The sequence below is a fragment of the Hipposideros armiger genome, unplaced genomic scaffold (assembly GCF_001890085.2).
Source record: "Hipposideros armiger isolate ML-2016 unplaced genomic scaffold, ASM189008v1 scaffold_449, whole genome shotgun sequence".
Lineage (NCBI taxonomy): Eukaryota > Metazoa > Chordata > Mammalia > Chiroptera > Hipposideridae > Hipposideros > Hipposideros armiger.
Window position 1 is genome coordinate 122,076 of NW_017731799.1, and position 13,721 is coordinate 135,796.

The 13,721-nt window shown below is 38.6% G+C and overlaps 1 protein-coding gene across 1 annotated transcript in view; it reads right to left on the bottom strand.

Annotated features, from left to right (window-relative positions):
• The window catches only part of CAP2 (cyclase associated actin cytoskeleton regulatory protein 2), a 161,741-nt gene that overhangs the window by 96,878 nt on the left and 51,142 nt on the right, over window positions 1–13,721 (bottom strand). The window contains exon 4 of the mRNA XM_019665738.1: window positions 4,667–4,744. Coding sequence (XP_019521283.1) covers window positions 4,667–4,744 — 78 coding nt within the window. The remainder of the gene's footprint in view (window positions 1–4,666; window positions 4,745–13,721) is intronic.

The following is a 13,721-nucleotide window of genomic DNA, read 5'->3' on the forward strand; positions in this document are numbered from 1 at the left end:
GGCCTAAGGTTACTGCCACTAGGCTTTCTTGCTTAGTTTAAGAATAACAAATTATTAGCATATTAGATTACTGCTCCAGGCACTAGAAAATCCTTAGGAAGCAAGTGCTTTGAGCAGAGCACTGTGCTAGGCGTGATATGCACTCAGAGATGGAGGCATAGCCAGAAGGAATCTCTCTTATTCCTTCCCTTTCTAATTTTTCAGACTGTATAAAAATGAAAGGACCAAGAATCAGTTTTAGGTTCCTGTTCTGAGCACAGGAAGGCACTATTTCCTTTTAAAATGCAAGTCCAAATAAAGACAGAAAAGGAGAGGGAGTCTGGCAAGGAGAAGGGAATCAAGGCAGTTTGTATTAGTTTTCCATTGCTGCATAACAAATTACCAAAAACCTGGTGGCTTAGAACAAGATCGATTTATCATCTCATAATTTCTGTATGTTCTCTGCTCAGGTTCTCACAAGACTGAAATCAAGGTGTCGGCGGGTCATATTCCCATCTGGAGGTTGGGGTCCCCTTGGAGGCTCATGTAGTTGTTGGCAGAATTCTGTTACTTGTAGTTGTAGAACTGAGATCCATGTTTTATTGCTGGCTGTTGGCAGGAGGTCCCTGTCAGCTCCTGGAAGCTGCCTACTCATGATGTGGTAGCTCATGTCTTCAAGGTCAGCAGCAGAATCTCTCTCCAGCCACTATGACAGTCTTATGTAACACAGCACAACCACTGGAGTGACTGTCCCATCACCCTGCTCATAACCTATAAATTCACAGGTCCCATCTCCACTCAAGGGGTAGGGATTACACATTAGGTGGTAGGTATCTTGGGACCCATCTGAGACTTCTGCCAACCATAGAATCCCCTCTAATAGTTAGAAGAAAGCAATGACAATCAAACATTTAAAACAACTTAAAAGAAATGTGTATGTCTGCATTTTCCAAACTGGTGCACCAGCCTTCTGTCAAATGTGAATAGACGTCACTCTACAAAAAGCCTCCATGATCAGAAAAGTTTGGGAAGACATGAGTTTAATCAGGTTTAACATGTTTCTTTACTGAACAGAGTATGGGATTTCCCCAAACATATTTAACCAAGGATTTTTTTTTTTTAGTTTGAGCTATATAAATCTACCACTTTATTAATATTACTGTCATACCAATATTACATTGAGAGCAGCTGTATTTTTGCTTTAGCATTGTCATTTATTTCCCTCCATAATGGCTTTCCTGATACCTTTGTCTACAAGATCCCTACTTCCCTGAATTTCGGTAGCACTAATGGTCAACCTCACTCGATTGGCAATTTGCTTGTAATTGATAAATACAAAATACTTTTACTTTTTGATGGTCATCCTCTACTAAATTGAGTCTCTTTGAAAGCTGGCTTAAAACAACAGTGTAGAGCACTGGAGGCAGCTGTGCAGTGGTGAAGTGTGTTGGCTGAGATTTCTGGGGATCAGAGTTATCCTGGGGTAATTCATCAGCTTTGGAAATAATGAGTAAACCAGTTACCCTGTCTCTGACCCTCTCCTGCCTCATCTTTAAATTCACAGTGCTGCAAGAGATGATTCCTAAGGGCTCTTCCCACCTAATATTCGATGTATGCCCTGCCCCATCTCATAGGTGTTTGTTTTTACAGTGTCTGGACCACAGTAAGCACTTGACAAATATTTGTCCACTGATTAATGGTGAGCTTGCATCATTGTGGGTTCCAGTATCTTATCAGTACTCTCCTATGTTCTAGGAGATTGCTAGCTTCCCGCTGGCCAAGGTGCTCACCCTCAGTTTTGGGCATCTGGCTTATGCTATCTTCAGGTCACAACTGACCACTAATGTTGGTTTGGCCTAGCCTCATGCTTCTGTAGTATTAGTGGTCACCTTCTTCAGCAAGATTGGGGTCATCCCCTAGGAGGTCCTGCTGGCTTAAAATATCTTCCCTTCTCAATGCTTAAGACTCCTATTAAAGCTTCATTCTCTACTATTTTGTCTCAGAACACTCTTACAACTATATGTATATAAGTAAATAATTATATGAAGAATAATTCAATAACTCATCCACTAGAAAGTAAGTCACCTTGTATAGGCATGTAATGTGAGCAACAAACTAACCTCTACTGTTGTAAGTCACCAAAATTTTGGAGATGTTTGTTACAGCAGCATAACACAGCTTGCTTTGATATGGAAATGTTAGGAGAAAGGAACAGGAGTTTGATATTTGACTACTGAGGGATTTTGTGCTTGTGGGGTTTCAGGTGGTGACTTCAAAGTTCTTGCTTCTTGAAGAACTGCAACAGACCACCAGCAGCAGCTAAGAATTTGTTAAAAGTATGGACTCTTGAGCCCCACCTAGTCCCATTGATCCAGACCCTGCACTTTTATTAGATCTCTAGGTGATTCTAAAGAAGACTAGAGTTTGAGAAGCAGTAGTCTATAGGCAGCTGAAAATGAAACTCAGAAGCACCTGAAACAAATTTGAGCTAGAGACATAGCTGTGAGAACTATCCATACACCACATGTTCTCAAAGTGTGGTCCCTAGACTGTCACGTGAGAACTTTTTAGAAATGTGGATTCTTAGGCCTCAACCAGGATGAATTGAATTGGAAACTCTGTAAGTGGGGCCCAGCAATCTGTCTTAACAACCCTACGGGTGACTTTCATACACACTAAAGTTTGGGAACCACTGCCATATGACAATGAGAACTGAAATTATAGGAGTTAATATTCTCCTGAAAGAAGGAAGGGAGGTTGACATGGGCAATTACAATATTGTTCCTATGAGAAACTCTGATCTGCTTTATGGTAATCTTCTTTATGCTATATCTTCTAGAATGTACATGGGGAAAATCATGGCCTGGCCATGGACTGTTCTTACCACTGTGGTGATGACCTCTCAAATCTGCTTTTCTATTGAGTGGAAGTACTAGGACAGTCATCTGGGTAAAGATGGAGGTGACAAAAAGGAGGTGGGCATCCAAACACCACTTTGCATTTTGCCTACCTGATCTTGCTAAGGCTTAATACACTCAGAGCACATCCTAAGTGCTACAGGGAACACTGCCAGAACATGCCCTTCCTGGCTACAAGTCCCCTGGAACAGATTCTGTCCTCTCTCTTTTATCAAAAAGGCAAGGTAAGAAGGTGGAAATACAAATATTACACCCAAGAATCTGTACAGCCACAAGCTAAGTCACACATTATCCCTGGCCATGGCTCATTTTGGGTTGGGATGCCATGGTCCCAGTGCATTCATTCATTTGTTTGTTTGTTTACTCATTCACATCTTCACCCAGTATTTAATGAGTGACAGTTATGTATAAGGCCTGCAAGGCAAATAGAGAGGTCCTTTGTTTTGTGCTTATAGAAAGGATTAAGTGGGGTGCCAGCTAAGAAAGTCATGGTTCTTCCCTCCATCCAAGACTCTTAATGATGCATTGAAGTTACTTCACTTTAATCAGTGAGAAACCAGGCTAAGGCTGTCTCTAGAATGCATCATATTGTGATTTCCTAGTCTCACTGTTCTCTTTTGCAAAGGGAAAAACAAAACAAAAACAAAACAAAACAAAACAAAACAAACAAACAAAAACAAACAAACAAACAAACAAACAAAAATATATATATATGTATGTATGTATATATGTATCAGGGATTGAGAAAACCAAGGAAGAAATGCATCCACAGAGGATCATAGAATATTTTGATCCCTACAAAGCCACTTGGCTAGGCTAGTGTGCTAACACATCATTTTCCACAAGGAATTTCCATCCAGATGGGGGATGGCAGATCTGGTGACCAGTTAGAATCATCTGATAAGCCTCCAAACTCTCAAGGCCAACACCAATTCTCAGACCAATTAAACCAGACATCTTGGACTGTGCACTAGGCGCTAGTATTTAAAAATATTTCCTGGGTAATTCCACGCACAGGCAGGGCTGGGAACCACTGTTCCAGGGTGGGTCTAGGTTTCAGGTCTTGGCTCTTTATGGTGCTTCATCTTCTAAAAGTCAAAGTCCTAGTTTCCCAGGATTCTCAGCTCAACTTTTTCAGTTTCAAGAGTTTGTTTTAGAATTCATAATGAGAAGCTATTTTCTTATAAATGAATATAAAATTATTTTCTATATTTATATGGTTAGCACTGAAATTCAGATGCAGATATTTAGTCGGAAGAACAAGTCTTCCTTTTTTCTTATTTAACAAGGTATGCTGGTAATAGATCCACTTTTTAATGAACAATTTCATTCATTACACACTGATTTAGCCTAACTTTGCTACTTATGAAACAGAAGATAATCAAATTCATACATAGACTATATAGATGATGATCGATGCGAACACTTTTTGAAAACAAAGCAGCACAACGTATGAACCAAAACTTAGTAGTAAACACTTCCTTGATTATAAAACAATTGTGAGACTAGTGAAAATAATAGGATAGAGTTGACATAAATAAATTGACCTTTTAAACTGGTGATGTCAATTGTTACAGTATGAATTTACCATAATAAGATTATGAAAACAGAAGAAATGTTTCATATCAGGATCTGAATTAGAAACAACCTACATGTGCTGTAAATCTCATTTTTGGGATGTCTCTCACAGTAACTGGTTCTGTTGCGTCCTTTTTTATCTTGCACTGCCCATTCCCTAGGCAGCACTATCTCTCAGGATGCACTCTTACCTCTTGGGGTTGTTGGTACTGAGAGGCCATCAGAAGGAAAGCTCGCTGGGCCTGGAAAGCACTATGCACCATTTCTGCCTAGGAACAAAGAGGAAGAGGGAAGTTTAAATATTTGAGCTCCTAAACAGTTACCATATGATTCAGCAATTCCATCCCTAGGTATATACCCCTCCAAAATGAAAACTTATGCCCACACAAAACCTTGTAAATAAACATTCACAGCAGCATTATTCATAATTGCCAATGTGGAACAACCAGAATGCCCATCAACTGATGAATAAATAAACAAAATGTGATATATCCAAGCAATGGAATATTATTTGGCATTAAAAAAGAAATGGGGCCGGCCCAGTGGTGCGTTGGTTAAGAGCTGGCTTGGGACGCCAGCTCTGAGCAGTAGGGCCCCGGTTCGGATCCCACATGAGGGCCAGTGACACTGCGCCCTCTACAGCTAAGATGGTGAGCAGCATCTCGACCTGAAGCTGGGCTGCTGTGAGTCGCCAGTAATGGCATAGGCTGCAGCTCCTGCTGCAGTGGGCTGACATAAGCTACTGTGTGTGGCCGGCGGCCAGCGTGAGCGGCCAGCAGCTGGTGTGAGCTACCAAGAGCCACCATGAGCGGCCGTCCAGAGCCCAGCGACTGATCTGCCTCACCTGGGAAGAGCGCAATGATAATACCAACATGGGCCAGTGAAGCAACGTCCTCCACAACTAGACTGAAGAACCAAAGGACAGCAACTTGTCTGTTCCCCTCCCCAAATTCCCCAGAGCTGTTCCCCTCCCCCAATTCCCCAATAAAATCTTAAAAAAAAAAAAAGAAAGACATGAAAGGGCCAGCTGAATGCCTCAGTTGGTTAAGAGCTCGAGATCTGAGCAACAAGATTGCTGGTTCGATTACCACATGGGCCAGTGAGCTGCGCCCGAGCTGAGCTGCCTGTGAGCTGCCAACAGGTGGCAGGATGGCTCAGCTGGTGAGAGCATGTGCTCCTAACAACAAGGTTGCCAGTTTGATTCCCGCATGGGATGGTGGGCTACACCCACCCGCAACTAAGACTGAACACAGCATCTTGAGCTGAGCAGCTGTGAGCTGCCAACAGGCAGCTGGATGGCGACTGGACTTGGAGCTGAGCTAGCTGCACCCTCCACAACTAAGAATGAAGGACAACAATTTGGCTATTCTCCTTCCCCAATTCCCCAACACTGTTTTTCTTCCCAAATTCCTAATAAAATTTTTAAAACAAGAAAGAAAGAAATGAAGTGCTGATGTATGTTACAACATGGTTGAACCTTAAAAACATTATGCTGAATGAATGAAGCCAGTAATGAAAGACCATATTTGTATGATTCCATTTACATAAAATATAATAAGCAAATCTACAGAGACAGAAAGTAGATTGGTGGTTGCCAGGGACTGGTAGGAGGAAGGGATAAGGAGTGACTGCTAATGAGTATAGGGTTTCTTTTGGGGGCAATAAAAATGTTCTGGAGTTAGACAGTGGTGATGGTTTCACAACTTGGCAAATATACTGAAAACCACTGAATTGTACAGTTTAAAAGAGTGAATATTAGAATATGTGAATTATATCTCAATATAGCTGTTAAAAAATGTTTGAGCCCCAAAGTGTAATTGTTTTCAAAGGAGGTCTCTCCTGTCCTCTTTCATAGTGTGCCCAAATCTCTTCCATACCTTCTGGTGAAAATAAAATTGTCCCTTACACCATCCCCATAAAGATATGTTCACTGAGAGCTAGTGGCTTCTATGACTATTCATTAAGATGGGTCTGGAAGATATTTCAGTGCTACCTGTACTCAACTCCCCCTACAGGAGCTTTGTGGGTGGGAATGTCTTCAAACACACAGTGTTCTCTGTCCCACACCCTCTAACCACTCTTAACTAAGTAATTCTTTAATTTTTTAAATGTAAAAAGTTACAGAAGAGTACAAAGAAGAAAATAATTCCAAATACTCACATCACCAACAATGAATCATTTTTGGCATTTTTGTCCCCTAAGTTTTAGAAAATTTGCACAGTTGTTTTCATAACACAAACCATAATGATTTAGAATAAGTTTTTAAATGCTGAAGATTGCAAAGATTCAAGTTTTTAAAAATGTCTCAAAACCTAGACATAATCATCATTAATATTAGATGAACATCATTACAGCTACTTTTTAAGATATATCTGCAGAGAATTTTGTAAAATGAGACCCTACCCTAGGTGCTATTTTTAAAAATAAAAAGTATAAATTTTAATTATGATTGAATAGTAGAGATCAAAAAGAAAAAATTGATTAACTTCAAATAAAAGTGTCTGCACTATAATAAGTATAAGTATGCCCTAAATGATCATTCTAAGGTAAAAAAAGATTATAAAATATTAAGAGGTTGGAATAATTGTGTGTAGAGATTTTAAAGTTCATGATATAATTTTAGAAAATATTGATTGGGAATCAATTGGGAAAGATAAAATCATCAGTACATTTTTACTTCTATCTCTGGTCCCCAATCTTCCATATTTTTTAGTTATTATTTTTATTTTGCCCAATTGGTAGCATTCATATTGTATCTGCAATATTAATCCTCATAGTTGTTTAGGCTCAGTTCTACATTTAAACATACCTAGTGGTTCTCACCAGTCATTTTACCATAACTTCATTTCTGAGTTATTTTGATATGTTTTTATTGGCTGGACTCTCATTATCAAGTCTTTTCTTCAAAAAAAGTCTCAAGGTTGCTTTAGTTCTTCAAGTCTAAGCAGATCTCCCTGCCATCTTTATATTTTAACATCTTGGCTGGGTATAACATCCTTGGGTCTCTCTCTTCCTCCATTTTCAGATAGCATGGCAGTAAAAGTGGCACAGGAGAAATCTGAAGCCAGCTTGGTTTTTTTCCTCTCTTGTAGGAAATTGACTTTTTCTGGTTTGACATCTGAAGAATTATATCTTTATCCTTGGAGTTTAATAGTTTAACTAAGATATGTTTAGGTTTCGTGCATTCTATATTATATTTCCTAGAATAGATTTGACCCTTTACTCATTTATGGGAAATTTTCTTATAGTTTTCAATTCTTCTGTTTCATATGTCCTTAAGGGATGGGGAACAAGGGCAGAGTTGGGAACCAAAAGCTGCTCAGCCATCAGTTCCTGAAATATATTGGCTTAAGTAATGGCCTTTTTGTTCGGTTACTGTCGGTGAATTTTTTTTTAAATCTTTTCCCTCCTCATTTGTGGGGGGTGGGAGGTGGAATTCTGATTTAGCTTTATTTGGTCATAAATTTATATTTTTTACTATTATTGACTTCATCCTTAATCTCCTCCTTGTTAGCTTCACATCTGTTTGATGTCAGTTTCTATCTCTCTGTCATCTTGGATAGTGACTTACTTCTTTAATAAATAGATAAGAACCAGCTTAATACATTTTCAAGTATAGCAGCAATAGAACTAGGTTAATTTCATCCCAGTGTCAATACCAGACAATTTTCTGGGCTGGAAGGGTAAATGTGTTAAGTAACTGGGAAATTATAAGTTTTTGTCATTCTACTTCATTACCACATTTTGGTATCTGACCAATTTTCTAAAATATTTACTGAAATGGGCACCTTAACCTTGTTTCTAACTTTTCTCATTACTTCTCATTCAATGGTTTTTTTCTACTGAGAAAAAAAAATTGCTTGAAATCCAACCAAGATTAGTAGATCATTTAAAATTACAAATTCAATCATCATTAGTATAACTGATTAAGTCTCATGCATGTTTACATGAGGGTGTATTTTCCATTTTGGAGTACATCAACTGTTCTCTTCTTTGTCCCAGAAGCCTGACTGCTGGAGTTATATTGCTGGGATCATATTCCTTAGGGAGGAATAAAGGAGTCTCAAGTTTTCCTGTCCTGGAGCCATTATGACCCTATAAATGTGAAGCTCTGAGCTGCATGAATCTTCATCCATGTATCAAAACGTGTCTTTTCAGTGGTTCAGAAGGACTTTTGTCAACCACATTTCCAAAAAGAAGACTGCAGAATACAACTTTCCAGAGCTTGGATATAAATAAAAACGTTGCACTTCTCCCAGCAACAATAATATAGAGGTATTGTTTTCATCTATGAAAAGCCTTGCAGAGTCGACTGAATTATAGTTGCTGTGGGAACAGTAATTTGGAATCATCTGACTACTTTAGTTAAAATTGCCGCACGGAGGTAACATTAACAATATTTTTGTAGTTATCTCAGGATGAACACACTATCATTAGCTTTAGAAATAACATTTAGCCTGTGGCTAATAGAGCAATTTTCTGGTGGGTTTGACTAGTGAAGATGGCCAATTTTATTAATTAGTCTCTTCCCCAAATGGCCTTTTCACTCAATAATAGGGTTGGAGGTTGGAGCAAAGAATCGCTGAATACCTAGATATCTGCTTCACCTCTCCCTTTCACTTTGCTTATGTAGACAAATCTGAGGGTTCAGCTGTGCAACTGTGTACTTCTTCCAGCTCCCTGGAACTCTGGGCCTAATTTGCAAACTCTAAACCACATTCATTTTTAACCTCATCAGTCCACATTTCAAAGGATTTTTATTCCACCTTTGAAATATTCTGACCGACCTGCTTCTTACTTCTGGAAAGTTTCATGAGTGCCCTCAAACAGACAGCATCCTATTTAGGAGCAATTTGACTGAACCTGCTGAGTTCTGATAACTCCAAAGGGAGAATTTGGCAGCTCACTCACACAGCTCAAAACATTGTGAAAGAAAAAGCCAAACGTAGGGATTTCCAGTAATGACCAATAATTGAGGGTTTTTGCTGAGCTTGTCCATCACACACGAGCAGGGCTCCGAGAGCATCAGTGAGCTTTGTGGGTATGCATCTGCCTGTGAGTACATGTATGCAGAGAGGAAAGGGACAGTTTGGGTAAGAGTGAAGGCTGTGCATTTTATTTGAGCTCTATCAATTATCATGTAGGCAACTGGGGTTCTTGAACAGATGGGTTGGTGGACCACCTTGTTCTGTGGTCCTAAGGGAGATAGTAGAGAGAGAGTTTTCATAATTGGTTTAAAGCAAGCCTCGGGGTAAGCAGATACCAGCTAAATATGACTTATTGGGGTGTCAGAAAAGTCATGACGCATGTTTGCGACAGATGGCACTAGTTCATTTTTGGAGGTACTGGAATCATTCGCATCTAAGTTATTACTATGTCATTTGACAGCTGACAGTTCTAGCTTCATTCTAAAAAAAAATTGAGCGATTTGGTTGAGTTTTGGAGATTTTACAACAAGTTGAAGATGGAAGACCAAACTGTGCATTTTTGCCATATTTTACTGTTTTACTTCCATAAAGGGAACTCGTGTCAAGCTTGTGAAAAGTTGCATAAAATTTATGGTGACAATGCTCTACAAGAATATCAGTGCCAACAATGGTTCACGAAATTCCGTGCTGGTGATTTTGATGTCAATGACGCTCCTTGGTCAGAGAGGCCCACCGAGGTTGATGACGACAAAATAAAGGCATTGATAGAGTCAAACCCATGTTACACAATGCGAGACATTGCAGAAACATTGAACATCCATCATTCAAGCATTCACGACCACCTGAAGAAGCTGGGATACATAAGCAAGCTCGATATTTGGGTTCTGCATGAACTCAAAGTTCATTTGACAGTGCGTATAAACATCTGCAATATGCCTATTAAATGTGAGGAAAACGATCCTTTTTTGAAGTGACTGATAACTGGTAATGAGAAGTGGATTGTTTACAACAATGTGGTGTGCAAAATGGTCTTGGTCCCAACGTGATGATTTGCTTCAAACGACATCTAAAACAGACATTCATCAGAGGAAGGTTATGCTCTCAGTATGGTGGGATTTTAAAGGTGTCGTGTTTTTCGAGCTCCTACCAAGGAACCAAACAATCAATTCGAATGTGAACTGTCGGCAATTGGACAGTTTGAATGAATCCATCATCCAGAAATGTCCAGAGAGCTTGTTAATTGTAAAGGAGTTGTGTATCATTGTGACAATGTGAGACCACACACAAGTTTAATCACCCATCAAAAATTATTGGAGCTTGGATGGGATGTGTTACCACACCTACCATACTCGTCTGACCTTGCACTGCCAGATTTTCACTTGTTTCACACTCTTCAAAACTTTTTGCATGGTATAACATTCAATTCAGATGAGGCTGTAAATCAGCACCTTGTTCAGATTTTTGCAAATAATGATAGGTCCTTCTATGAACGAGGAATTATGAAGCTCACTGAAAGATGGCAAAAGGTTATCGAACAAAACGGGCAATATATCATTGATTGATCTTTGTTCTTTATATAAATAAATGACCTTTGGAAAACGTAGACAACATACGTCATGACTTTTCTGACAACCCAATATTTCTATGTAACCCCCTCGGGAGACAGCTGGCTCCCTGAGGAAGCCCAATTGATCTGTGAATGCTCATCAAAGCTTTGCATTGTTTCACTGGGAAAGCTAAAGGCTACAAAGTACCATGTGGATGACAAAATGAACAGGTGCAACTAAGGGAAAAGGCACAGGCAAGGCTTAGAGGAGATGCAAAAAGCATCCAGCCAAGGTGCCTGTGCCAAAGGCATTTCTAGATCTTTTTAAACTGCGTCAGCCCTCTTTCTGAGAACCAGACAGTGAAGGGAAAAGGCTCCTCCTCCTCTGACTAAGGTCAGGGGAATGGGCATCTGTTCATTGGGTGTGATCTGTGGGCCCTGGGAAGGTCACTGTTAATGCCATCCCCACATTCCTCCCCATTTAGCCTGCCGATGTACTATATTTTATAATTAGAGTTATTGTATTTTTAGATCTTATTCTGCAGGGGCCTCTAATCTACCCTAAAGGAGAAACCCCTTGAGTTTCAGCCAATGAACCGGTAAAGAGGGCCCTGATAGATGAAATCAGGACAGGAAAATGGGCCAACAAAAAGAGGTGATAGGATGCCAAAGACAAATTCCACCCATTTCACAATTTTGCTTAAAACAAGATTGAAGATGCCTAATTTTGTAGACATGAGCATAAACACTGACCCTATAAAGTCAGATTATGAAAGGTACCTGGGTTTACATATTAAGAACCATGAAGGAGGATTACATCAGTGCTTTTTGACCTTGAACCTTGAGCATACATTATAGCCACTTGGAGGGTTTGTTAAAACAGACTGTTGAGTCTCACCCTCAGGGTTTCTGATTCAGTAGGCTTGGGTGGGCCCAAGAATTTACATTTCTAACAAATTCTCTAACAAATGCTGCTTGCTATAATTGCTTATTAGTTCCAGTAGCGTTTGTTTGTTTGTTGTTCTCAATTCTTTTGGTGTTTTTTACATAGATGATGATTATGTCATCTGTGGTGAAAGACCATTTTATGTCTTCCTTCCCAATCTGTATACCTTTTAATTCCTTTTCTTGCCCAATAATATTATCAAGGACTTCCAATATGATGTTGAAAAGGAGAGGTGAGAGGGACATATTTGCCTTATATCTGATCTTAGTGGGAAAGCTGTGAGTTTCTCACCACTAAGTCTGATGTTAGCTGTAGTTTTTTTGTAGAGTCTATCAAGTTGAGAAAGTTCTCTTGTCTTAATATACTGATTTTTTTTATACCATGAATAGGGGTTAGATTTTATCAAATGTTTTTCTGCCTCTATTGATGTAATCATGTAATTTTTTATTTTTTAATTTTTTTTAGCTGAGCCATCCTGCTACCTGTTGGCAGCTCAGCGGCTGCTCAGCTCGGGCTGGACTTGAACCGCTGTTGCTCAGACCTCAAACTCTTGAGCGAGCTCTTAACCAACTGAGCCACTCGGCCGGTCCATAATTTTTCTTTTTTATTCTGCTGATATGACAGGTTATATTAATTTTTTTGAATGTTAAACTCCCCTTTGGTTATGGTGTTTAATTCTTTTTCTATATTTTTGAATGTGATTTACTACTATTTTGTTGAAGACTTTTGCATATGTGTTCATGAGATACATTGGTCTGTAGTGACTTTTCTTATGTCCTTGTGTTCTTTTGGTATTAGGGTAATGCTGGCCTCGTAGAATGACTTAGGAAGTATTCCCTCTGCATCTATCCTCTGCAAGAGATTATACAGAATTGGTATAATTTCTTCCTTAAATGCTTGGTATAATTCACCAGTGAACCCATCTGGGCCTGGTGCTTTCTATTTTTTGGAAGGTTATTAATTATTGATTCAATTTCTTTATAGACATAGGCCTATTCAGATTGTCTACTTCTTTTTGTGTAAGTTTTGGCAGATATGTCTTTCAATATGGGTTCGTTTCATTTAGGGTTTCAAATTTCTGGGCATAGAGTTGTTCACAGTATTCCTTTATTATCCTTTTAGTTTCCATGGGATCTGTAGTGATATCCTCTGTTACTTCTGATGTTAGTGATTTGTGTCCTTTCTCTTTTTTCTTTATATAGCCTGGCTAGAGGCTTATCAATTTTATTGATCATTTCAAAGAACCAGCTTTTGGTTTCTTTGATTTTTCTCTATTGATTTCCTGTTTTCAATTTTATTGAATTTTGCTCTAATTATTATTATTATTCTTTTCCTAGTTTCCTAAGGTAGAAACTTAAATTATTGATTTTAGAGCTTTCTTTTTTTCTGTTATATTCACTCAATACTATAAATATCTCTCTAAGCACTATTTTCAGTTTTCACTGCATCTTCAAAATTTTGATCTTATGTTTAAATTTTAATTTAGCTCAAAAGACTTTTTTAATTGAGGTATAATTGACATATAACATTATATTCGTTTCAGGTGTATGACATAATGCTTTCTTATCTGTATATATTATGAAATGATCACACTAAATCTAGTTAACGTCTGAGTTCAAAACATTTTTAAATTTCTTCTTTGACCCATGTGTCATTCAAAGCTCATTGTTTAATTTCCATGTATTTTGGAATTTTCCAGTTGCCTTTCTGTTGTTGATTTCTAGTTTAATTTTATTGTGGTCTGAAAGCAGGTATTATATGAATCTATTCTTTTAAATTTGCTAAGGTGTGTTTTATGACCAAGAATGTTATCTGTCTTGGTGAAT